Source organism: Callionymus lyra, chromosome 6 (assembly GCF_982586985.1).
Source record: "Callionymus lyra chromosome 6, fCalLyr1.hap1.1, whole genome shotgun sequence".
NCBI classification, from domain to species: domain Eukaryota; kingdom Metazoa; phylum Chordata; class Actinopteri; order Syngnathiformes; family Callionymidae; genus Callionymus; species Callionymus lyra.
In genome coordinates this window covers 7,081,983-7,108,442 of record NC_141823.1, presented here as the reverse complement: position 1 = coordinate 7,108,442, position 26,460 = coordinate 7,081,983, and the positions used below count along the sequence as shown (strand labels likewise).

Genomic DNA, 26,460 nt, shown 5'->3' with positions numbered 1-26,460 from the left:
TTAATCAAATATACATATATAGACATTTTTAGCCACTGCAAAATTGGGAAATACCTTCGATGTAATTTACTTATTCTATTAGAGAGAATATAATGTGTTCCATAACGATGTGTAATTATAATAAAAAGCATCTTTAAATTGCATCAGGAAGGTGACAAACAAAGGTTTTATTTTTATAAATCTAAACCCAGAAGTAGTCAATCTCATTATTATTTAATTTAATTTAAGTCGTAAACATTAAACCTGAACAACTTCCGCAGCGGCCTCCGACTCTCTGACCTGATTGGTTGAACGCTGACCAATCAGCGTCGGTCCCTCGGCACTGACGTGTCCCAGTCTTGGCGCGCAGGGCACCTGGCGCGAGCTCCTGTCATTCATCAATCCAACATGGCGCTTCACCTGAAGACGTGCGTGACGAGAAGTGTCGCTTCTCTGCTGCCTCGTCGCTTCTCTGCGGCGTCACCGGCTCTAGTCTCCCGGCAGAAGCGAAACTGTAAGTTCATTTCACACCTCGAGTGTGTTTTTAAAGCGACACGAGCGGAAATTAAACGTAATAAACCGAAACAAACTATCGTTAAATCTGACAAAAAGAATCCCAAACAACAACTACATATTAAATAATTGTAAATTCCGCTTGTAAATGTTGAAGTACTTCAAACGTGTACTTCAGACACGTGACTTGTTGAGCTCCATTGATCCAGTAAAACTCAAGGTCGAGATAAGATTCTAATGTATTTCACAATGAAGTGTCAAACTAGTGACGTCACAGACATTGTGTAAGCAAGGGGTTGGAGTTAAAATCACTGGACATGTCAATCATTGTCTTTACGCTGCTCAATTACACTAATAAATGACTAGTAATTGTGAGTCAGTTTGATGGATGAGTGTTGGATTCTCCAGATGCGACCAAGAGAATCCAGGTGACCTCGCCAGTGGTGGAGATGGACGGAGACGAGATGACGCGCATCATATGGGAGTTTATCAAAGAGAAGGTAACAGTAACGCTTTAATAAGGAGGGAACAACCTTTTTTAGTGAAGAGATTTAAGGATCGGAGAAATGTGAGTTCTTCTACTACAGCGGGTCAGAATTCTCACTGCAGAGTTCTGTATCAACTGCAGGCGAGACACATCCTTCTTGTTAAGACATGAAAACAAACTGTTGCAATAGTCCAGGTGTGAAGACACAAACGCATGTTTGTTCACTTTTTGTTTCATTCTCAAGGTCTCACAAATCTCAGTGATCGTTTGATTTGGACCTAGTCCTGAGATACAAACAAGGATTCAACCCAAATGATCAAATACAATTTCATTTACAAACACTTTTAAGTCCAAACAAAATTACACTAAAAATATGGCAGCATATAATTATGAGTTTAAGTTGGATCTCAATTGAAAATGCAAATATCAAAATAAACACAAATGAGAAAATCCAGCCAGAACAAAGCGGAGGCCAAACTCACTTGTCACTAAAAGTGAAAAAAGATAAAGGTCAATAATAAAAAAAGTATAACAAAAAATATCCATGACAATTCGACGAGTCAAAGGAAATAAAAACAAAAGTCAAGGGAGCAGAGGCGTGTCAACATCAAACAAGGCAGAACTACGAACGAGCCGACACCGGTCTGTGGAAAGTGTGGCGTATAAGAAGGGGAGGGAGATGGCGACAAACAAGAGTAAAAGAACAGGGAGTAAAATAAAAACGAATAATGAGAAGAGCTCCAGCCTCGCTCTAAAATGATTCTAGTTCTAAAGACACTATAGAGCGTTGGACTGAGGAGCACAGTTGAAGATAGAAAAATGGAAGCCCACAGTGACGCCTTACTGGTCTTTTAATTGAATTAAAATCACTTTTTTACTCTAAAAACCTTCTCCACTCATCTCACCCCCTCTCTGTGAACTCATTACTGATGCTGTCAGTGAATTTTTTGCACCACGTGCAGTTTAGTAATATTTTGAATAGACGTCCAAATGTTTCTTAAATCCGCTGACAAAGCGTTTGTTTACAGCTGATCCTCCCCAACGTCGATGTCCAGCTCAAGTACTTTGATCTGGGTCTGCCTTACCGCGACCAGACCAACGACCAGGTCACCATTGACTCCGCCCTTGCCACCCTGAAGTACAACGTGGCCGTCAAGTGTGCGACCATCACTCCCGACGAGGCCAGGGTGGAGGGTGAGGAACGCGATCATCGGGTCGTTCGACATTGTCGTGATTGGAAAATGTATTTTCTTCCCTGCAGAGTTCAAGCTGAGGAACATGTGGAAAAGTCCAAACGGAACCATCAGGAACATCTTGGGCGGGACGGTCTTCCGCGAGCCGATCCTCTGCAGGAACATTCCGCGCCTCGTGCCCGGCTGGTCGCAGCCCATCACCATCGGCAGACACGCCTTCGGAGACCAGGCAAGAACGTGGATCTGAATGGATCGTAAAACTTTTTTTTCTAAAACTTCCTCTCCGTGTTCCAGTACAAGGCCACAGACTTCGTCGTGGACCAGCCCGGCAAGTTCAAGATGGTGTTCAGTCCAGCAGACGGCAGCAGCCAGACGGAGTGGGAAGTGTACGACTTTCCTGGCGGCGGCTGTGGGATGGGAATGTACAACACTGATGAGGTGAGGCTGTTTTAGTTGCTAGTACCTCTGCCAAGGAGGCGCGTATCTGTCCGTCTGGTAGCAAAATAGCTTAAAAACTAATAAACCAAATACATTTTTTTCGTTAATTTGTCAATGGAACACGTAGACGAATGATTACATTTTGGTTATTTTTCTGGATCACCATCTGGCTCCACAAAACTCTTGAAGGATTTTTCTGCCAGAGAGCTGCAGTGTGAGCTTAATTTCTTCTTCCTTCCTAATGTGTGTTTTACCTTTTTTCATCTTTGTTAACATTTCCTGACATTTCGTTCTGGTCAAATGTTGTTTCCATCAGACTTGACCTTTTATTTTGTTCGATTTTTTTTTTTTTTTTTTTTTTTTTACATGTTCCCATTTTTAAATGAAGACAACGTCTTCAAATTATAAAAAAAAATCCTGACATATAGTCATGTTCACAAGGTTCAACTGGGATGTAAATATGGTTTTGTCGCTTCTTAATTCTTTTGCATTTCAGGAAAAAATGCTTCACTAAAAGTGGTTTACTTTGTTTTGTTGTATTTTTTGAATTTCAATTGAAGTTTGGGTAAAAAAAATGTTTTCATTTTGTTTTAGTTTACGCAAAAGTCAAATTTGACTCCTTTTCTTCATAGTTGTATAAACTTCATAATCTTTACATGGTTGAATTGGCATTTTGTAACTTTTTGTCATTTTAGAAATTTGACAAACGGTCATATTTGACAAACTTTTGTCTTTCAGAAGCGAAAGAGATGATATTGTGCTTCTGTGTAACATGGTTCCTGTAATTGTGTCAATAATTTCAGTTTTAGAAGTTCTTGACATTTTGTTGTGTTCACATGCTTTGCTTTGGACATTTTTGTTTTATTGTGTATTACACGGATGAGCTGGGATTTTTCTGAAGAAAAAAAAAATCCAATTGTCCACATTTTTGTCTAAAAATCATTAGTTCTAAAAATATAATAATGTTTACATGGTTGACTTGAGATGGTTTAGATGGGTTTGGGTTTTTGCAAATTTCCTCTTTTCAGGATTTTTTTTCTTTTAGAAACATTCAAATGATACAAAATTTTCAGAAATTGTTCCCATGGTTCTTTTAGTAGCCAATATTTTTTTACATCAATTTTCAAATTTGACTTTTTTGGAAATATTGTCCATGGATGTTGGAATACATTCTTTTTTTATTTCTGCCATTTGAGAAAAATCTAGTTTTGTATTTTCTTGACATTGTGTTGTGTTCACATGGTTTGCACCGGTTGGACATTTTGTTTTAATCAATTTCAGTTATTTGGGTTAATTATCTGGATCAGTTTATTTAAAAAATATATATAATTATACATGTTTTTAAAGTTCTTAATGTTGCTGATCTAGAATTTAATTTTCTTGGCATTTTCCACTTTTTATTATTTCAGTTCAAATTGTATCCATTTCATTGTGTTCACATGGTTCCTGTATTTTGTCAAAGTATTCATTACATTATTGGACTCTTGATGTTTCTGCTAATCTTTGACGAGGAATGTTGCGTCACATCTTATCTCAGGCACATGTCTTTGACCTCTGGTGACCTCTGAGTATGACCTTGTGGCTTCAGTCCATCAGCGGCTTCGCTCACAGCTGCTTCCAGTACGCCATCCAGAGGAGGTGGCCGCTCTACATGAGCACCAAGAACACCATCCTCAAGGCGTACGACGGACGCTTCAAGGACATCTTCCAGGACATCTTTGAGACGTGAGCGCCTGGTTTCACTTCCAAAATGCTCGGTTAAAAAGAAACGTTTCTGTGGTTCTTCTCAGGACATACAAACCCGAGTTCGACAGGCTGAAGATCTGGTACGAGCACCGGCTCATCGACGACATGGTGGCTCAGGTCCTGAAGTCCACGGGAGGATTCGTGTGGGCCTGCAAGAACTACGACGGGGACGTTCAGTCCGACATCCTGGCTCAGGGTGAGACGCTCCTTGGAAATCCACAAAAATAAACAGTCGAGCATGAATTTACCTGCTTACGTTAGCAAAGAGGAAGGGACACCCTGGACAGCTCACCAGTCCATCACAGACTACCTCTCACAAGACCAACCTCCATGTTTGCGTCTCCGCAGGCTTCGGCTCGTTGGGACTCATGACGTCGGTTCTGGTTTGTCCTGATGGGAAAACCATCGAAGCTGAAGCTGCTCACGGAACCGTCACCAGACACTATCGCGAGCATCAGAGGGTGAGACTCTTGATCACTGATGGAATCAATGTAGAAAACATTTCATTTAGGTTTGAAGATTTATACCTTTTAAAAATCACTTTGAAACATGAGTAAGACCAGTTTTATTGTTTGTATCATTTATAGTGTTTAACATGCGAGTACCAAGTTAATATATATATATATATATATATATATATATATATATATATATATATATATATATATGGAATTAAATGTTTTTACTATTAAAAGGTTGTTGTTTTTTAAACATGGATTTTTTTTATTTTTTTTAACAATTGAATAATAGATTGTTTATAGAAAAAGGTAATTGAGTTGTATTTTCCATATTAAATGAATGATTTTAACATAGTTTGATATTTGAATTATTATTTCATTATATTATTGGATAATGTTTTTTTAATGTATTCTTGTAAATTCAATATAAAATGTTTACCAATATTATTAATTATTCAAACAAATGAATTGAATTGAAACAAATGATTATTTCTTGCCCAATAAAAAGATCTAAATCTTTACAAAATTATTTAGTCCTTTTTTTGGAGGGACCAAAAAATATAAAAAAAAACTAAAAGATTAAATTCATAAGTTTATAAACGGAGTCTTAAATGTTTTAACGATGATGGATCATAGATTCTTGATTAAAAAAAAAAAAGTAAATTGTCTCAAAGTTCTTCAGGGCCATGGACTGTGGTCCAGACCAGACAAAGTCTCTTGGATGGTATTAATGTGGCCCTCGTGACGTTACAGTAGAGCATATAGAAAATGATTCTTGTTTAATTTTATATCAACTATTGTATTAACTGTACATGTATAACCTTCTTAAATACTTTGCTCAGCACTTTTTTTTTTTACCTTTTTCTTCTTTAGTCCTTTTTGTGAATATTTCTTGCCTTTCAAAATAATTTGAAAGAAAATTGAGATCATATTTAGAAAATAAATACATTTTTTTATATACATTTGTTCTCAAGAAAGGTTTTTAAATATTTTGTATTATGATATTTAGATTTGTCTTTGGGTTTGATTTTCTTATTTTAATTTCGGGTTTTTCCATTGTATTTTGGCTCGTGGGCCCCTCACAGTGTACACTGTGGCCCCTGAGGAAATGTTCCGGTACAGACTAGAAACCGTGACCACGATGAAGAGACTTTAACTCTAAACGTTCTTCTTCTCACATCAGGGCAAACCCACCAGCACCAACCCCATCGCCAGCATCTTCGCCTGGACCCGCGGCCTGCAGCACCGAGGGAAGCTGGACGGGAACCAGGATCTGATCCAGTAGGTTTTCGAAGCGCCTCCATGTGACGTGTCCTCAGGCGACTCACGTCCTGATCCTCAGGTTCTCCGAGACGCTGGAGCGCGTGTGCGTGCAGACGGTGGAGAGCGGCGTGATGACCAAAGACCTGGCCGGCTGCATCCACGGCCTGAGCAAGTGAGTTCTGATGAAGTGTTCTGGTCTTTTAGTGTTCTGGTCTTTTAGTGTTCTGGTCTTTTAGTGTTCTGGTCTTTTAGTGTTCTGGTCTTTTACGAACCGACGACTCACAAGGAATTTTACTCTCGCAGCTGCAAACTGGACGAGCACTACGTCAACACCACGGACTTCCTGGACGCCATCAAGACCAACCTGGACAGAGCTGTGGGGAACTGAGGAAAAAGTGATCAACTGATCTGCGTATTCAGACGTTTTCCCGCGATTATTTTAAAGTTTAACTTTATTTATAAGCGTTAAAAACGTTGGTTTACAATCGTAGTCGATTCTTGTGCACACCAGCAGATGGCGCCACATTTGAAAACTGGTGCGTGAACCAGACGCGCGAGGAAGTTAAAAGAAAATAAGAGCAAAGAAACTGTTATTTTACTCTTTATTCTGGAGATGATGGTCTGGTCTGCGCATGTGCAAGAGAAAAACGCAAAAGCAATTTTTCCACTAAAGTTTTTTTTTTTGCTGCAGAAAGATTTTCATTGAAAAAACTGGCGTCAAAACAAATGAACCAAGTGACTTAAAATATTATAAATGTAATGGAGTATCACGTGATCAACCTTTGATAACTTCATCTCTAGATCTTTTTTTTTCTATATAATAGATACATTCATGAGATTTATTTGTATTTGGCCATTACTAATGTTAATAATGTGCAAAATATTGTGCTTTAGCAATAGTTATATTTTTAATTTACATTCTTCGAAAAGTGATGCAACTATCATGTGAATTATTTTCTAAAAGCACCTTATCTTTAGTCAAATGTGTTCATAATAAATATATATAAATGTACAGTATAAAATACCTGAAATCTACATTTTATTGAAATGTCAATGTTATACAATTGTGTGAATAAAACAAAAGGCTACATTTCACTGACACTCGCATATAGAAGCTAATAGTTTAATTAAAGCATGAATTAACAGATAAATAATATTTTGTATATTATTTATTAAAAGACCTGATTAAAGTCGGCATGTGTGGATTTCTTGTGAAATGATTGCTTTTACATTCTCTCGCACAAACAGGATATTGTACCGACAACCATGATTGTCGCAGAGGTTTAAACCGAGAGTCTTCGAAGGAATGGAGACGCCAGAGATCGAAGGATCTGGAACCAGGACGTAGATCTGCACCTGGTCCAGTGAAGTTCTCTTGGTGAGTTTCCTGCAGACTTCATTCTGACGCATTCAAGCTCAAACTATGGACGTCCATCAGAATATTGGTTTAATATAACATTTCAAACTTAATGTTTTATTAATAATTTAATTAATTTTTTTCTATATTCAAAGGTTGAATTTGTAAAATGTTTTTAAAATAATCGTAGCGTTTAAAATGTAATAGAAATGTTGGTATTGTAAGTTTTTACTCGTTACATTCTAATGAAAAAATATGGAATTTAGAATATGTATAAAGTTTTATATAGTTGTTTTTATTCCAATTGTGATCATTTATTCATTTGAATTATTAAAAAAAAGAAGTATATATTAAGTGCTTAATTTAACTTAAGTGTTCAATTTAACCATTTAACATTCTGATGACACTGATATACTTTCATAAGATAAAGATAAATACAAGTCAGTATTACCCAGTTTTCTTTGTACCGTAATAGCAATAGATTTCAACAAATTTTAGTTTTTTTTTTTACACCTTATAAAATGTTCCAAATCTCCATCATACGAGTTATTGTGTGAAGTGCATCATGTTTATATTTTTATTTGAAATTCAATAAAATAGGAATTAAAAGTAGTCAATTTGAAAATTGATGTCCTTACAATAACTATTTAGTTAAATGAACCTTCAGAAGAACATTCTTCTTCCTGGATGAAGATTCACCAGAACCTGCTGAAGAACTTCTTCAACAGGTTCAAATTCCATACTGTCGTAGATCTGAGCTCAGCATCCGTCGACTCGCTTCAAAACACAATCTTCACACTTTAAACTCTCGAACTTTTATTAAATAGTTCTCAAAGTTCCATTTTTAGTTTTTATCTGGAAAAAAAAAAAAGTCTACTGGACCATTCCTGCGGTTTAGTGTGCATATCAAGACTGACCTGCATGGCAGGCCAGGGGGCGACGACCGTCAACCCCGAAAACAGAATCACCGTCATCAGCCACGTCGTCATTTTTCATTTCGATCTGAGACAAACTACCTTCACAGCAGCCGAACCCCAAAAACGGATTTCACATCTTGGGGTTTTTTTTGTTCCTCCAGAGGAGGAAAAAAACTTAGACCATTGAAAGTGAAGAACAGGCTGTGAAGAGAAGGAACACGTTTGTTTTTAGAACTGAAAAAAAAAGTGCGTTACAAAAACCTAAGAACAAATCTAACGTGTGGTCCCACGTTATCTTCTTAACTGTAGACGTGCCTTCTGGTCCCAGGAGGCTTTTATTTTGAAACCGGAAGCCCATGTCTTAAAGTTGTAACTTCAGAAACAAAAAGTTGTGATTTTAAAGCATGAAAGAAAATATAAAACATCAAAAGGCTTTTTTTAAATAAGTAGCTAACATTAGGATTTACTGATTGTAGGAAACGAGACACGATTGAACCTGTAATGGTTCCATCACTTCCAAAATAAAACAATTGTTTGATAAAACATGAAGCGTCTTCTTGAATGAAGAAGTAACAAATCTATACGTTGTCAACACAACGATAACAATCTTGAGCAACAACGTTCAAGGATCGTTATCTTTAGAAACCAAACGAGACAAGCTTGTTGTCATTAAACAAACAAAAACAAAAAAACGTTCCAGACTCACGGTTTCAAAATAAAAGCACTCTGGCGGTCGAATGCTAGTCGTGGTCTCCGAGAGAAAAGTGCTTTGTTTCGTACGCTCGACTGAAAAAGACGCACAGATGCGGTTCGTTGGTTCCACCAGGAAAAAGGCCGAGAAGCTACAACTCTCTGCACCGGTTCTGAACCAGCAACCTACGCGTGAGACTATGCATGGAGGTCGGGATATAGAGAGTAAATACGGTGGAGACTCCATGAGCGAAAGGTTCTCCATGTGAATAATGATCTATTCGAGTCGATACGAACACACGACATAGAAAAAGTGGTCGGAGGGAAAAAAGTCGTCCAAATTTGGAGCTTCAGACATTTTTTTTTTTCTGCTTCAGAAGTCCTTCTCCTTCTGGGCCTCCCAAGTCAGTCCAGCTGGACGGAAGCCAAGGCCCAGAGCCGAGTCCTCGCCCCCCTCTGGCGTCTCCGGAGTCGTCCAAACGTTTTTGTGTCGGAGAGATTGGTTCCAGCTCAGGTCGTGTTGTAGCTGCTGCTGTCTTTCCCGAAGTTGTAGTACTCCTCCATGTCGTCCATGTTGGCCGTGGTCAGCTTGGTGAGGTTCTGGGAGCCGTTGTTGTCCATGTTGTCCGGTGAGCTGAAGTTGAAGTTCTGGCCTTCGTACTCGCCCGGGTTCTCCATCTCTGGGAGGACGTCTGGGGAAGACGGTACAGAGACGATGATGTACGGTGAGGATTTATTGGCTTATTAGTCCTTGACTCGAGACACTACAGGTGTAAGAAACTATAGATGCATTTAAAAAAAAATTTTTTTTACATCACTGTATCGATATTTAACATTTACTACATAATTTGATGGTTTCTTTTTTTATGACATCTGAATAAGAGTTCGTTTTTTTAATTTTTTTTTTTACAATTAAGATTTATATTTGTGTTTATTCTGGCCTCTAGATGGCAGCATTAAATACATTCTTAGTAGCTAAAAACAAAAATACAATCCCGCAAGATCCGGGCATTGACTGAGGACGAGAGGATACATTGATTCCAGCAGCTTTTAAAGCTGATGTTTGGACATATTTTGGTTTTCAAAACAAATGAAATCAGTTACGACTTTGTCAAGAATCATGTGGTCTGTAAATACTACAACACCAGAGTCAAGTACTGGACAATACTACACATGTATACTTGTTACTAAACTATCACAACACCAGAGTCAAGTACTGGACAATACTACACATATATCCTTGTTACTACAGTATCACAACACCAGAGTCAAGTCCTCGACAATACTACACATATATACTTGTTACTACTGTATAACAACACCAGAGTCAAGTACTTGACAATACTACACATATATACTTGTTACTACTGTATAACAACACCAGAGTCAAGTACTTGACAATACTACACATATATACTTGTTACTACAGTATCACAACACCAGAGTCAAGTACTCGACAATACTACACAAATATACTTGTTACTACAGTATCACAACACCAGAGTCAAGTACTCCACAATACTACACCTATATACTTGTTACTACAGTATCACAACACCAGAGTCAAGTACTGGACAATACTACACATATATACTTGTTACTACAGTATCACAATATATGGTATAGCACAGATCCTTACAAATACACACTCCTTAACACAATAACCTGTTCTATATAGTTAAAGTCTGATGCTAATGGTCTATTAGCAAGAGGCTTTCCTCTGAAGTTAAATCACAGCAACCTTTCATTCAACATAAAGACATTAAATAATCATGATCTATTAAAACCTATCAACTGATCCTCACTAACACACTCCGACACTGCAGTAAAGATGCAAAGACGCAGTAAAGACGCACCTTGTCCCTCGGGCGACACGTCCATCCCGTGCTTGACCTTCATGTGGCGGCTGAGGTTCCCCTTCAGGTTGAACTTACTGGTGCAGTAAGGACACTTGAAGGGTTTGCTGCCGGCGTGGAGGTGCATGTGACCCAGCAGGTTGTACATTCTGTTGAAGGACTTGCCGCACACCTGGGGGAGCGACGGGAGGTGAGACTCGTGGGATCGTCGGCGACGTGAAGTTTTGACTCACTTTGCACTTGAAGGGTTTGACGGGCAGGTGGACGATCATGTGGGTCTTCAGCGTCTGTTTCTGGATGAAGCTCTTGAAGCAGACGTGGCACTGGAACGGCCGGACGCTGTTGTGGATCAGCATGTGTCGCTTCAGGTTGGCCGACAGGGTGAACTCTCGGGAACAGACCTCGCACTTGTGACCCTTCATGCCCTGCAAGGGTTTGACACAAAGTTTTAAGTCAAAGTTCTCTTGACCACAAAAGCTGATACCTTAACAGAGTCAAAGAGATTGAAACACAGTAATTGAATGATCAAACATTTAAAATGATGAAACTTTTAATTTTTTCATTTTTACACATAGATTGAAATTTGAATTCCTATAAATAAAAAATATCCATAGCCTTTAAAATGCAATACAAAAGTTTTGGCCAACATTAATTACTTTTTTTTTTAAACATATCGTTTGATATTCTTATTCCAATAATTGTATCTTTCCCTTTTCAAAATGGTATATTTTTCAATTTGTAGCGTTTTTTTAAATTCAATATAAGAATGTAGGCATCATAGTGCCACCTGATTGGCTGAAAGGCCAATCTTGCTCGGTACTCTTTTAGTAATGTCTCGTTAACAACATTTTTATATTGAATTTAGAAAAAATAAAAATCTGAATAATTGAACAGAGAATATGAAGCTCATTGTGGAGAAAAAAAAATCCTTCATTTTGAAAAATATTCCAATTAAGAAATTATATTTTATAAAAATCAACCTTTTAATATAGAAGTTTTTGAATCAAATTATTCCAAAACAATTAATAATTCAATGCTTTAGAAAAAAAATCAAAGTTTTATCCTTCGAAATTCAATATTCTCATGCCACTGATATACTTTCATAGCTTAGGGTTCAGAGCTCGTTTATAGGCAACGTAGCATTGCAGCTAACTTGTTAAGAGTCCAATATACCATTTGCTCTACGATGCTAACAAGGCTACAACATCTGAATAACGTCCTGTAGGTTCATGTCATCTGGAGTCTTTGTCATTGGTTTAGAAAAGTCTAGTGATCAAGAGCTAACATGAGCAGCTACTGGTGAAGCAGGAAAAGGTACCTTGTGCGTGAGCGAGTGTTGCCGCAGGTGGTGGAGCTGCACGAACTCCAGGCCGCACTGGGTGCAGGTGTACGGTCGGGGGCTCTGGTGCTTCAGCAGGTGGTTCTGCAGCTGGCTCCGGTAGGCGAAGGACTTGTTGCACTCGGTGCACTGGAAAGTGTGCGGACCCTGGTGGCTCGTCTGGTGACGTTTCAAATGAGCGTAAGTGGGGAACTCCATCCCGCACTGCGAGCAAACGTGGCAGCGTCCGCGCTCATGCTTTACCTCGTGCGCCCGCAGCTCGCTGGGGTAGGCGAAGCCGCGCCGGCAGAAGCGGCAGCTGTAGGGCTTGACGTCCGTGTGCTGGAGCATGTGCCGCTTCAGGTGGCTGGTCTGAGTGAAGCCCTTCTTGCAGACGGTGCACTTGTGCGGCCTCGTGCCCTGGTGGGTCAGCAGGTGGGTCTGCAGGTGACTGGGCTGCTTGAAGAGTTTCCCGCAGTGGGGGCACGCGTGCGGTTTGATGCCGTTGTGGCCCAGGATGTGCGTGACCAGGTTGTACTTGGACGTGTACGACTTGTCGCACATGCGGCACTTCCAGCGCTTCAGCCCGTCGCCCACGTCCACGCAGTAGGACTCGTCGATCTGGATGTTGATGTCCAGCCGGTCCACTCTGCGGCCGCCGTGTCGGCGCGGCTGTTGCTGCTGGTTCGGGGGCTGCTGCTGCTGCTGCTGCTGCTGCTGTTGCTGTTGTTGTTGCTGCTGCTGCGCCCCCGCACCCCCCTCTGTCCACATCATATTCTGACTGTTGTCCTCGTACTCCCCACTCATGCTCATCTCCCCGGAATCGTAGCCACCCACCTCGCTGGTCTGGAAGTAACTGCTGATGGCTTCGTCCTGAGTCTTCATCATAGTGTTCCCCTGGTGTTCCACGTCCTCCCCGTCCTCTCGTATCGCCCGAGCCGGACCCCCCATCGGCCTCTGGCCTTGCAGCGATCTATGTTGTTCCACCCCCCTGTGAGGTACCTGGTTGGGAGTCGGGTGCACGTGTGCGCCGGGCTGCTGGGTCGTGACCTCCCTCTCGCACTCGGCACAGTTCTTGTTGGGCCCTCTCAGGGTCGCCGGGTCGACCTGCACGAGGCCTCCTCTGGGGGCCATATTGTTCAGCATGTGGACACACGAGGAGATCCCCGAGGTCACCGCCTCCCCTTTGATCTGAGACGCCAGGTCGCCGCCAGGAAGGCCGTGGCGCTCCGGCAGGATCATCTTGCTGTCCGGGTGCTGCGGCGGCCCCTGCTGCCACCGGCGCTGACTGCAGCTGGGCTGCATCTGCCCTTCCTCGCCCAGGTTCTCCCCGAGGTAGTCGCCGTTGGCGCCGATGAGCTGGTCCGCGTACTCGTAGTCGACTCCCTCTACTGTGGGCGCGGGGGACTCTTTGGGTTCGCCGGTGTAGAAGCCGTTGGGTGCGATGGTGGCTCCGAAAACTTCATTCTGGGAGATGAGACCTAGCACGGCGGCCTGGGCCAAGGACAGCACCACGACTGGATCTGTTTGTGTGCTTGTGTCCACCAGCCGGGCCATCACCTTGGGCTCACATCTACCCAGGCGCCGGCTCGCCTCCTCCTGGGACACAAGGGCAGAGAATCCAGGGTGAGTGTGACTCGTAAAGGAGTGTTTTTTTTCTTGCATAACTGTATTTATATCCAACGTTCACACCCTTTATAAGGACTATAGAAAATAAAATAAGAATAATCATGTTCAGTGTAAATAAGTGATTTTTATTTATATAGCGCTTTTCCAGACCAGGGTCACAAAGCACTTAAACAATCAAAACAATATTCAATAAAGTATATACTTTAAAGGTCAAGATAAAACTGAGAACAGGAGTTCCAGAAAATCAAGGAAAAGCCTGAACAAATAAAAACGTCTTAAGATGTTTCTTGAAGTGTAATACTGATGATGTTAGACTCTCTCTAACCTTTTATTATTTCACCTGATCTCGTCATACATTTTTATTTGGATTCGTCCATTTACTCCCTATTGGTTTCCTTTAGACGGATCGTTTTCCTACAGAAATTTCAGGAATGGACTCCATATTATTTCACATTTTTCAGACTCCAGCATATACTGTGTGTAGGGCTGTTTACTGTCAAGAATCTGCTGATACGATGTGTATCACGATACGATATATTGTGATACTCTAAGAAGAATATATTTTTTTAGAGGAACAACACTTTTTCTGCTAGTACAACAAAGAAATGAGCAAAAACTCTCTAATCAAATGAGAAAATGTTATTAACAACAAATGTAAACTTATTAACAATGAAGTACATTAACAACCTGGAGTAACATGTAATATACAGTATCTGTCAGTGTTTCATTTTTTTTAACTTTGTTTTTAAGCCAAAATGAGTCCAAACATCAGCTTTAAAAGCTCACAAGCACACAAATGACTTAACACTGTGAATATTTTAGTGTTAGCATCACAATATACCATTATATCCATATTTTCTTACACCCCTAACTCCTATTCATTGGTCCTTGAAGAAAACTATTAAAGTGAAACTTGTTCTTGTATTTGTGATGTTCTGTCTGGATACTAGTGACGGAGCAACATGAAGCCTCACCAACCCATCACTAGTAAATACCTGATTGGATTCACGTTGTATTTTGGTTAATATTTTCTTGAGTTTAAGTATCATTTAAGTAACATTTCCAAATGAGCCCCTTTCTTCCTGACACTCATGGCAGGACTGGTGTTTATTCTCATTAGTCACTACTATACATTTCATTTTATTAGATTGTTTAGAAGCTTTTTCACGTGTTTTCCTTCAAACTTCTGTTGATATTCCCTCCTGCGAGTTTCTATTCCACACTTAATATAGACTCTGGTGACTCAAAATAATTATTCCTTGCTTTAATAGATCTTTATATAATTTCAATCATTTCAACCACCATCTTCCTTCAGAACACTATCACTCACAGCAGTCAAATTATACTTGCTTTAAAAACTTCAAGGTCCAGGAGCCAAAGAACTTGAAATATTTTCAACTCATGTCAGTGTTGTGGCTCAAAAGCTTTCAAGATGTCGTTCTACACACACCGTGATCTTTCTCCTTCCTGGTCATACGTGAGGATTAATCTAGAAACTTTAATAAACAGAATGTTTCTTGTGTTTTAGAATTAACATTCTGGCACCGTTCTCCCGTGATAAGAAACATAAGTAATTTTTATTCATCGAATGCTTTTCCAGACCAGAGTCACAAAGCGCTTAAACAATCAAAACAATTCTCAATAAAGTATATAGTTTAAAGGTCAAGATAAAACTGATAACAACACAGGAGTCTCAGAGAATCAAGGAAAAGCCTGAACAAATAAAAACGTCTTAAGATGTTTCTTGAATGATTCAGTAGATCATCAAACACAGAGAGAAAGGAAGATTGTTCCTCTGGTCCTGAACCGTGTTCAGGAACCATCAGTAGATTCTGATCCTCAGAGCCCGAGCTGTAGTTTAAGTCTGGATCAGATCACTGATGGAAGGTCTGACCATGAATAGATCTGAAAGTAAGAACCAGAATTGTAAAGTTGATCCTGAAAGAAACTGGCAGCCAGTGAAGAGTTTTAAGGATCGGAGAAATGTGAGTTCTTCTACTAGAGCAGGTCAGAATTCTGGCTGCAGAGTTCTGAATCAACATGGCCGTAGACGAAAGTCAAGACCTCTTGAGGACTTCACTAAATCCAGATTGAATTTAACCGGCGACAAAAAACAGGAACATCTTTGTTTTCCCCCTGAGAGCCTTTGAGAACTTCTAATCGTAACAGGAATTTTGAATAATTGGGAGTTTCCCCACTTTTGAGCAGTTCAGATGATACTTTAAAAACAAGATGTTTTGAGATTCACGCCGACACCTGCAGGCTCCTCAGTAACATCTCTTTGAAAGTCTTGCTGCATTCACAAGATTATCAACGTGAAAATCATGGACGATAATCCAGGATTAGATGACCCACTGATCTACACTGGGAGACGGAACGGAGGAAGAGGGGAGAGAAAGGAAGGGAGCGAGAGGGTGAGGAGGAAGAGGGAGGAAGAGGGAGGAAGAGGGAGGAAGGGCGACGTGAGAGGAGGGAGGGAGGCGGAGTGAAAGGGTGAGTTGGAGCCACAGGCGATGGAGAGAAGACGATGGGAGGAAAATGACAGAATGAAAGAAGGGATGATCAACTGATGATGGCAACTTTGAGAGCGTGATGAGACGCGGGAACACAAAGCATGCTGGGTAACCAGGAGCGATAATGGCCGAGCGACTCACCACACTCCTCCTGGTGTGAGGCTTCAGGTGCTTCAAAGATCTCATCCTTCACCGTGACTGACGGCTACGCTCGGCTGCTTCTCGTACACGGAGGGGCGGGGCTAGTGTGGCCCCTCCCCCTTCCGCCACAAATAAAAACAAAACTTGCCAATAAAGTGATTCTTCAACCTCAAAGTTGAGCCGGAGAACAAAAGCTCGTCGTCTCGTGCTCTATCCTTCCATCTTTCTTCCGAGCGAGGAGGAGAGGAGAAAAGTGAGTGACACGAGTCCTGGCGAATGGAGGAGGAGGAAGAGAATGGAGAGAGGAGGAGGAGGAAGGATGGAAGGAAGAGATGGGAGGGGAGAGAGAGAGGGAGGGAGAGGGAGAGAGAGAGAGAGAGAGAGAGAAAGAGAGGCAGAGGGGGATGGGAAGAGCAGAATGCGGTAAAAGAGATGGAAGATGGATGGAGGGATGACGGAGAGAGATGAATGATTGGACTCCCCCTCATCCTCTAATACATTTCGCTAAACTCCGCTCCTGTAGGGGGCAGTAATGCAACAATCACTTATAGATGAGGAGTTGACAAAGTTTTGCAATCTGTTTTTTTGTTGATATTCAACAGCACTGAAATGATTTTTATTTTTTTAGGCTTTCAAGTCAATTTTTTATATTATTTTATTGTTTATATTTCAACAAAGTGTGTAAAGTAAAATATATATTTTTTAATTTAGAATTAACAGTTTTCTGTTAACATTAAACACTCATAACATCCTGCGCAGCTAAAGGGACCACAAAATCCAGGCGATGACTGAGGATGAGAGGATACCACTTGGACCACTGCCCTATTTATGACAATGTGTTCTACTCTCTAACAAACCTAATGATATTGTGCATTTTAAAGTTTTGTTAAATTGCACGTTCTTAAATACCTTCACTATAATCATGTCTTTTTTTTTTTCGGTCTGTAGCCATTAGTGCAAGGATGCAGTCGTCTATGGAAGTTTTCAAACACACAAAACAACATGTTTTTGTCGATTGAACATGATTTCTGCCTCCAAGTTTGACTTTTATATGATAAAAATACAACAAAAAAACATCGGGAACAAAAATACGTCTAGAGATTTGAGCAGGTTTTCAAACGAGTCGCACAAACACTTGTTGAACGGAAGTTAAAATTCAGGTTTAAGTGAAATAGAATTAAATTGTTTCTGATTCACAGAAATATTTAAACAAATCGATCATAGAGATTTATTTTCTATATAAAGTTTGTATCGTTAATGTGTCACGTGGAGCGAACTGGACAACAGGATGGAGAGAACATGGAGGAAAGAGAGAGAGGGAGTGAAATGGCAGAGGACAAAATGGGGGCATAATAGAGAGAGAGAGAGGGAGAGAGAGAACAGATGATTGCGTGGAATGAAAGAGGGATAAAAAAAGGGAGGGAGGGAGTAGATGTGGAGAGTGAGGATGGGAGGGGGAGAGAGAGAGAGGGAGGGAAGAAGAGAAAATGAAAGGGAGAAGTGGGGGGAGGGGGAGAAAGAAGGATAGAAAAGAGAGAGAGCAACGTGAGTGCAAGAAAGAGAGGGAGGGGCAGTGTGCAACGTGAGACAGGGGGTGAGAGAAGAGGGAGAATGGGGGAGAAAGAGAGAGAGAGAGAGGAGGAGGAAACGGAGCAAGAGAGGAAAAAGAGAATGAACAGCAACAGAGAGTGGGGGAGGGGAGGAGAACAGAAAGAGGAAGAAAAAATGGAGAGAGAGAAGCACAAAGCAAGTCTGACGAGTGTAGCGTTACGAACAACTACACACTCTCTCTCTCACACACACACTCACACACTCTCACACACACTCACACCGATGCGAGTCAAGGTGCATCGTGATGCGTTCAAAGACGGCTCGTGTCAAACTAAGAGCTGGAACAGAAACTGCTCAAGGTCACTCAGGGGGTCAGCGTTGGACCAAAGAAAGGTCACGAGTCACATGATGTCGCTCAACACACACCTTGACAACACATTCCGCACACAGACGCACAACAGTGTCGACGAATACAACTTCAGAAGCCGGTGACAGTTCACGACATCACTTCCTGTTTGTTATCAACATCTACCTGGTCGTCCACTTCCTGTTTCTCATCTACTCTTTTGTTTCAACTTTGTTGTTGCGTTTTCAGCTATTAAATTTAATTGTTTCTATATTGTTGTTTTTTAATACTTAATTTTGAATTATTTGAATATTTTCTAAATGTATTATTTTTTTTAATATAGTTTAGAAAATGTATTATTTAAAGTGTAAACATTTTAAATTCAATGTCAAAATGTTAACGATATTTAACAAACATTTTAAAAAGGCAACAAATTAAAAACTGATTACATTTTGAAAATGTCATTTTATTTTTTATATTTATAATAAAAAAGTTAGTGTAATAGTGCAAATAATTTTGCATCAAAATGATATACATTGAATTAGGAATGTTTATTTTGCAATATTTGAATTAGAAAAGCAACTTCTATGTGTAAATAATATACTATTCATTGTAAAATAAGAGATATTTTTCATTTTATCCTTTAAAAAATAGTGTAACCTTCAATATAGATATAATATATATATTTCATTCAATTATTCAATAAACAAAACTTACATTTTTGACAAAGTACAACACACACTTGTGTACATCAGTGTCAAATATTTTTAAACACGTCTTCATTAACCGACTGATTGAGCTGTCAATCAAAGCTCCGGAGACTCTGGATCAAGAAGACAATTTGATGGAGTTTTAAATAAAGACGACATCATCGTCTGGAAACTGTTGAGAAAAACATCAACACACAAGTCACAGTGACGACACAACGACAAGTCACTGACGTCTAGAAGTCCCAGACCATGGTTCTCATCGAACACCTTATAGGAGAAATTGCTTTTATTTTTGTTTTTAAAGCTTAACATTTTTGGGGAAAAAGCCTTTGATATTTTTCAAGAACCAACAGGAATTTGGGAACACTACAGGACAAATATAGATATATCATGTTACAAAAGTACTCGTCAACAGTATCAGATAAAACCTAAACTGTCTCAAGGTTTTGTCGACAGAAAGATCGTTTCACAAACACAAAAGTGTCTAAAAATGTGTATTTTACTGACACATCTGGAGCTTTTTACTGTCGTTTTTCCAGCAGGAAAACAACTTTTTTGTCGTCTCTCAAGTCGCAGATAACAAGTAGGTCAAATCCACTGAAGGGTCTAAAGTTAGAGGAATGTCAAAATGGCGGCCAGAATTTGTGGTACCGTTGGGTTCATCATGTGATGAATCTGTTCTCCGATTGGTCGATACACAGCGACCAGACGCCAAAAGTTCAGGACTTTCCACGAGAGTTCTTGAGTAAATCTAAATCACAAACAGTATTTGAAGCCAGTACGCCTGAAGACTAGCCAATGTTTTTTTTTTTCAAACGTGGCCATTAGCTCGACTCAAAACCACCTGCATCAGCATCGGAGGAACAACACGCGCTGTCACAGGCGAGTACTTCAGGGAACCAGAGGAGGAGGCGACTCTCCGGGGAACACAAGCATCCAACACAACACACAGCACAACACACAATGAAGCACAACACAGCAGAACATGCAGCACAACACAACAACAGCACAACACACAACGAAGCACAACACACAGCAGAACATGCAGAACAACACACTGCACAACACAACACACAGCAGATCATGCAGCACAACACACTGCACAACACAACACACAGCAGATCATGCAGCACAACACACTGCACAACACAACACACAGCAGAACATGCAGCACAACACAACACACAGCAGATCATGCAGCACAACACACTGCACAACACACAGCAGAACATGCAGCACAACACAACACACAGCAGAACATGCAGCACAACGCACTGCACAACACACAGCACAACACAACACACAGCAGAACATGCAGCACAACACACTGCACAACACAACACACAGCAGAACATGCAGCACAACACACAGCACAACACAACACACAGCAGAACATGCAGCACAACACACACAACAAAACTCAACACAACACACAGCAGAACACACAACACGCAGGACAACACACAATAACACTCAGCAGAACACACAACACACAGCAGAACATGCAGCACAACACGCAGCACAACACACATCAAAACATGCAGCACAACACACAGCAGAACATGCAGCACAACACACATCAAAACATGCAGCACAACACACAGCAGAACATGCAGCACAACACACAGCAGAACATGCAGCACAACACACATCAAAACATGCAGCACAACAAACAGCAGAACATGCAAAACAACACACAACACAGCAGAATAAGCAGCACAACAAAACAAAGCACAACACTCAGCACAACACGCAACACAATGCAGCACAACACACTGCAGAACACGCAACACAACACAGCACAGTAGAGAAGAACGACACAATGTCCAAACAACAGAATATTATAACGTAAACCTCATTGTTCAACTGACAGAAGAAACTGTTCAATGACTTCACACAGTGAAGGAAGAACATATTTTTGAAGGACAGTTTAAATAAAGAATCTATTTTCTGAATGAATATTAACAAATCTTTACTCACAGAAACACTTGATATTTTTCGAATACTTTTTATTTTCTGCTGCATTTTGTTTTTATTGCTTTCGTATCATTTTATTTTAAGTTCTGAAATGTCAACACAACAAATTAATGTGTTGTGTAACAGTAAAAAATGTATTAATTTTATTTTTTCGTCCCAAGTTTGCTCATTTTTGTTTTTATTACTTTAAATGTCAAAGTTGAAAAATCTTCCGTTTAACTTATTTTATGTTTCTTCACTGAGTTAAAAATTAACCAGTAATAACTTTCATTTATCAACTTAAAAACAAAGTTTATTTCAATGCGAGACTAGAAACAATATTTCAAAGAGAGCCGTGTCTTCTGGCTCAGCTCTAAGTATCGACTCAGTACAGAGAGAAAAACTGAAAATTAACTTCACATGGAAGTAAAAACACGTTCAACAGACGAGGAAGAAGAAACAAAAGAACACACGTCGACACACGTCGACACACGTCGACACACAACTGACACGACAAAATCTATTCAATCCTGGTCGAACTCAACGAGCTCACAAGTCATGTGACGTGACCACCTGCCAATCATTCAGACACATGACGCTTCATCTTAAATAAACACATCCTCAAAGATGTTCTTGTTACAAACAACTTTGACCAAAATATATTCAAGATATTTCTTAAAATCACAATTTCTTGTGTTTTTCCTTCCAAATTAATTTAACTTAAATTTTTCTTTCAAATAAAATACTAAATACATACTTGTTTTGTCTACGGTTCCTTTATGATTTGTTTTTAAATGACATGAATATTACATTTAATAATGTTCCATAAATCACAGTTTATTTTTTTTATTAAAAAAATATGTATTTTTTTAATTCTGAAGTTTAAAATCATTTTTAAACATATATTTCATCATATTTGTTCTGGGCATTTAAACTTTTTTTATATTCCGTCCTTCCATATTCGTTCATGTTGTGCGATGAAGATCAGCCAAAGTTTGAAACTATGACTTAACCCTCCATAAGATCCTTGAACTAGATGAACATGTATTTTCTTTACCATGTTCTAGAGAAGAAGACGATCAAATAGAACTAATGCGAAGATCCCTGCGACTAAAGCACAGTAGGATTGATTCATTTCTTAGTCGCAGGAAATGAGTGATAAAAGTAAAACGTGTCCAAAAGCACTTTATAGCTTCTTTTTTTTTATTAACATGCTAATATTAAAATTGTTTTTGTGTTGCAATTACACTTCCAGCTGCAAGATGGCAGCTAAATGAACAATGAAATCCAGCTAGGTCCAGGTGATGACTGAGGACGAGAGGATACAGTGTCTCCAGCAGCTTTTAAGGCTGATGTTTGGACATATTTAGGTTTGAAAACAAATGAAAGCAGTTACGACTTCGTCAAGAGTCATGTGGTCTGTAAATTCTGCAACACCAGAGTCAAGTACTCGACAATACTACACATATATACTTGTTACTACACTATCACAACACCAGAGTCAAGTACTCGACAATACTACACATATATCCTTGTTACTACATCGACAAAATATTCTTGCCCCTGTATCGTATGTCAGTTTCTTGCCAATACACACTCTTAATATTTGATGAATCAGGTGTTTTGATTGACTGCTTGCTGAGCCAATGAAATCGTTTTTTTCCTGTTCAGACTCAATGGGGCGGAGCTTACGACAAAGACAGCGGCCTATTGGTTCATTTCAGTTGGACCTTCACACACACTTCTGTGAGTCAATGGTGTCAATAAAGTTGTAAATTAATGAATTAAATATTGAAGTCAAAGGTCGACAAACAAACGTTCACTTTCACTTTCTTCCTATAATTAAAAAACGGAGTTATTGAGAGACATTATTTCGCTCTCCCGGGTCTGTCCCGGGGCCTCCTCCCAACTGCCATCTAACTACACTTCAAACAACAGAATTTCTGACTGTATGGTTTGTGACCCGTCAACACATTCAGCATCTTCCAGAAACATCAGCGCCCCCTTGTTTTTGTTCACCGCGCCTGCAGCACAAAGTGCTGACACCACCATCATCATCATCATCATCGTCTTCATCATCATCATCACACATCTCTCTCATCAGGAACATCTCTTATCCGTCGTCACATGATCAATACGTCCTGATCCTCTGGTCTCTGATGGCGGGCGATCAAGGACGTACGGCTTGAATACAGATGGAGGCGTAATAACAACACATTATCGATCCGAACGCTTTCATCCGTCGGAGACGCTCGTCTGCAGACGGACGCCAGCGTCGACGGTCGGACGCAGCAGAGGACGAGTCTCTCGGGGAAGATTTGAAGAAAAAGACGACGACAGAAATGTCCGACATCAGAGAAGAAGGATTTGAGAAAATAAAGAGTTGTTCCTTAAATCAGACGAGTCCGGGGACAAGTTATTTTATTGATATTGTGAATATCACTTGTTTTAGTCCAACATAGAATTCTTACTCGAGAAAATACTTGTTTCGAACAAAATTTTAAGTCATAAATTAACTACCATGTTCTATTTTTTCTTACATATCAAAGAAATCATGTGACCACAGTGAGTTCTGGCTTTTACAAAGCAACCGTTTCTTTGAGTGACATCACTCAAAACCCTCGCAGGAGCCAAGCTCTCAAGCGTGCAAGTTCCAACACAACTTAAAGGATTTTATTCCTTTATTCTCGTAGAGAAACACTCAAAATTTAGGGGGGTTGGGGGTATTTTTTAAAGAAGACTGTAGTTACATCACAATAGCTAATGCTAGGAAATCAAGTGCCGTGTCTAAAATCACATACTTCTCTTAGTGCACTGGTTAGTATGCATCAGTTTAGTGTACATACTAACTAGTAACTAATTCTCCTGATAGTATTTCTCAAATCAAACTCTGCTGCTACACACTAACAGGAAATGACGCGACAGCTTCTTCTTCTACTACTATTTAAGTATGATTTCAACCCGCTGTAGGAACACTATCGCCACCTGCTGGCAGCACGTTTGGTTTCAAGAAATATGAGAAATATTGGCGAGATATTTACGCCGGTATCAGCGCCGAAGATGTGTCATTATCCTACTGCTGCTGAAAATACACCTGTAAGTATATGTATAAATATATATATATATATATATATATATATATATATATGACAAACATGACGTAACTTCCATTTACAACGTCAACGTCACTAAGATGGAGCCGTTAAGTGTAGAAAGAGTCCATCGATCCATACTCAGTTTTGTGGGCGTTTTAGTGACAATTTAGTGTGTATGGAGCACTACATTTCACATACTAAGAATTGAGACTCTCGTTTAAGTACGCAAGTATGTGATTATTATTATCAGTTTATTTTGTGTTTGGTACATTAAACAAGCTCCTAAAAACAAGAACTACAGACACGTTTTATTGTTATTGTCTGTTTTTAGTCCCAAAATTAAACTCATGACCTTGTTTTTTTTCTTAAATAATAAAGTAATAATGACACCACAACACGTTCTATTACAAAGCAACTGTTTCTTTAAGTTAAAACCAATCGCTCAAACCCTTGCAGGAGCCGAGCTCTCGAGCAAGCACACAATTCAAATACCATTTCCTGGTAAAAGAAACATAATTAAGGTTGTTTTTTTAGCGGGAAACTAGCATTTTATTTACTAGCATTCTTGCTAGCTTAGCGTGTCAACAGTGATGCTAGCTACAGTCATGGGATGGAGGTTAAAATAAACGACTAAATTAGAAATATCACCTGTTTTTATAGTTGTTTTTTTGTTTGTTTTAACTCGATAAAAGCGACTCTTTTGTCTCTAATTGAAGAATCAATCATAGTCCGGGTCCAGGTCTGGGGGGTCCAGGGTCTGACTGACGGTGCAGCAGGAGGAAGGTTGAGGGGGTCGAGGACTGGACCAAGTCCTCGACCCCCTCAACCTTCAACACGTCTGTGGGGGACAGTAAGGAATCCTCGAGCAGAACTTTAGTTCCAGACCCAGCTCTGGAGGATCATGGAGTCTGAGCTCGTGAAGGGCCTTCTGATGGAGCCCCTCACCCCCCCACCATCAACCCCTCGCCCCCCCACTCGACGCCATCTGTTAATGGCAGGAGGAACGAGGAAGTCAAACCAACAACGACATGTTATTTCTCTCCTAACACCGGGTTTTATCCGCGGCCGAGGACGAGAGTCTGGTCCGGGCAGGACCTGGAACAAGTTCGTCCTCGCCGGGGGTTCGGACGAGTCGACATCCGCGAGGGGAAGGAAGGAGGGCGGGAGGGAAGGAACCCTCGCCGGGCGACGAGGGGTTCGGAAAGAGACGCGACTCACCTGGTTCCAGAACGGGTTTATGGTGGCGACGTGATCGCGGGGTCTGTGGACGTGGGAACCGTCACCGGAGGGTCCTGTCGTGTGGAGCAGGAAGGAGGGACGGGGCGGAAGCGGGCTGACGTGAATGAATAAACGAGCGAGCTCCTCCTCGAATCCTTGGTTTTTTCGCTCGCAGGGATGGTTGTGAGATGCGCTCGATTTATTTACCCCGTGGGACCGACATCTCAGCTAAACCCCTCCGTTTTTGAAAACATTAAAAATCAATTATTTCAGTCGTTCAAAAGTGTCTAATAGTGTTATAAATAATTGCGTCTTTGTAATTTAATATAACAATTGACCAATTTCTATATAATAGATAGAAAAAAATGTATACATACGTTATTATTATGGGGATGCTATTCTCTAAGCACCCACTAGGTGGAAATGTTTTTTACATTTTCAGACAGAATCGAAGAAGAAGAGCCACGTTCATCATAGGATGACGTTTATAAACACATGGCGTTGTAAATATTGACCTAAATATTTATTTATATGCTTATTCATTTTTTAATAAAAAGTTTAAATACGAATTTGCAATATGAATACTTTTATTTTTTGCGAAATATAAAAGAATACAACATAAAATAATAATAGAAAATAACGAAATGGTGCAGGAAAAGGCAAAACTTGTACAAATTAATGTAAGGAAACAAAAGATAAAATTATATACATATATATATTTATATATATATATAACTAACAAAAATGAGTCAGATATTATGTTAGAAATATATGCATGAAAACAAATATATTGTTGATAATAAGGTAAGGTAAGGTAAAACATTATTGATCCCTCAGGAGGTCTCCTTCGGGAAATTGTTTAGAGAACGCTTGCTGAACTTCCAGATATTTATTTATATTTTCATTTAAAAAAAAACTTAATTGAAAATAACTCAAGTAATAACTCAAAAAAACAAGTAGTGATGTAAAAACTATCAATACTTTTCATGTTATTGTATAATTATTGTATAATTATACAATAATAATAATAAAATAACAATAAATAAAATCAATCAAAGTAAATGATAATGTGTGTGATCTTAAGAA

At 39.8% G+C, this 26,460-nt stretch overlaps 2 protein-coding genes across 4 annotated transcripts; one reads left to right on the top strand and one right to left on the bottom strand.

Moving 5' to 3' along the window:
- Positions 1 to 387: 387 nt before the first annotated feature.
- Positions 388 to 7,270, top strand: LOC148076280 (isocitrate dehydrogenase [NADP], mitochondrial-like). The gene is made up of 11 exons (XM_087793323.1): positions 388 to 493; positions 901 to 992; positions 2,008 to 2,173; positions 2,241 to 2,401; positions 2,467 to 2,610; positions 4,199 to 4,335; positions 4,401 to 4,552; positions 4,705 to 4,817; positions 5,998 to 6,095; positions 6,157 to 6,249; positions 6,381 to 7,270. Exons 1-11 carry the CDS (start codon positions 388 to 390, stop codon positions 6,463 to 6,465), a joined length of 1,347 nt encoding a protein of 448 aa, XP_087649449.1. The 3' UTR covers positions 6,466 to 7,270.
- Positions 7,271 to 8,230: 960 nt separating this feature from the next.
- On the bottom strand, positions 8,231 to 25,521 carry znf710b (zinc finger protein 710b). Of its 3 annotated transcripts, XM_087793461.1 has the most exons (6): positions 16,499 to 16,570; positions 12,480 to 13,814; positions 12,216 to 12,395; positions 11,131 to 11,322; positions 10,898 to 11,069; positions 8,231 to 9,733 (listed from the first exon to the last, which is right to left on the bottom strand). In XM_087793461.1, exons 1-6 carry the CDS (start codon positions 16,541 to 16,543, stop codon positions 9,552 to 9,554), a joined length of 2,106 nt encoding a protein of 701 aa, XP_087649587.1. In that variant the 5' UTR covers positions 16,544 to 16,570; the 3' UTR covers positions 8,231 to 9,551. The 3 variants fall into 3 exon arrangements, with proteins under 3 accessions (XP_087649587.1, XP_087649588.1, XP_087649586.1); XM_087793462.1 differs by lacking the exon at positions 16,499 to 16,570 and adding an exon at positions 25,375 to 25,521 and having other exon boundaries at positions 12,216 to 13,814; XM_087793460.1 differs by having other exon boundaries at positions 12,216 to 13,814.
- Positions 25,522 to 26,460: the final 939 nt, after the last annotated feature.

Bases quoted from the DNA above. Each gene is read 5' to 3' on its own strand.
- LOC148076280 (XM_087793323.1), top strand. From the start codon at position 388: ATGGCGCTTCACCTGAAGACGTGCGTGACGAGAAGTGTCGCTTCTCTG. The intron at 4,336-4,400 runs GTGAGCGCCTGG...GGTTCTTCTCAG, and splicing joins TTCCAGGACATCTTTGAGAC to GACATACAAACCCGAGTTCG. The intron at 4,553-4,704 runs GTGAGACGCTCC...GCGTCTCCGCAG, and splicing joins GTCCGACATCCTGGCTCAGG to GCTTCGGCTCGTTGGGACTC.
- znf710b (XM_087793460.1), bottom strand. From the start codon at position 16,543: ATGAGATCTTTGAAGCACCTGAAGCCTCACACCAGGAGGAGTGTG. The intron at 11,323-12,215 runs GTACCTTTTCCT...AAACCCTTGCAG, and splicing joins AACACTCGCTCACGCACAAG to GGCATGAAGGGTCACAAGTG. The intron at 9,734-10,897 runs GTGCGTCTTTAC...CGTCTTCCCCAG, and splicing joins CGTGTCGCCCGAGGGACAAG to ACGTCCTCCCAGAGATGGAG.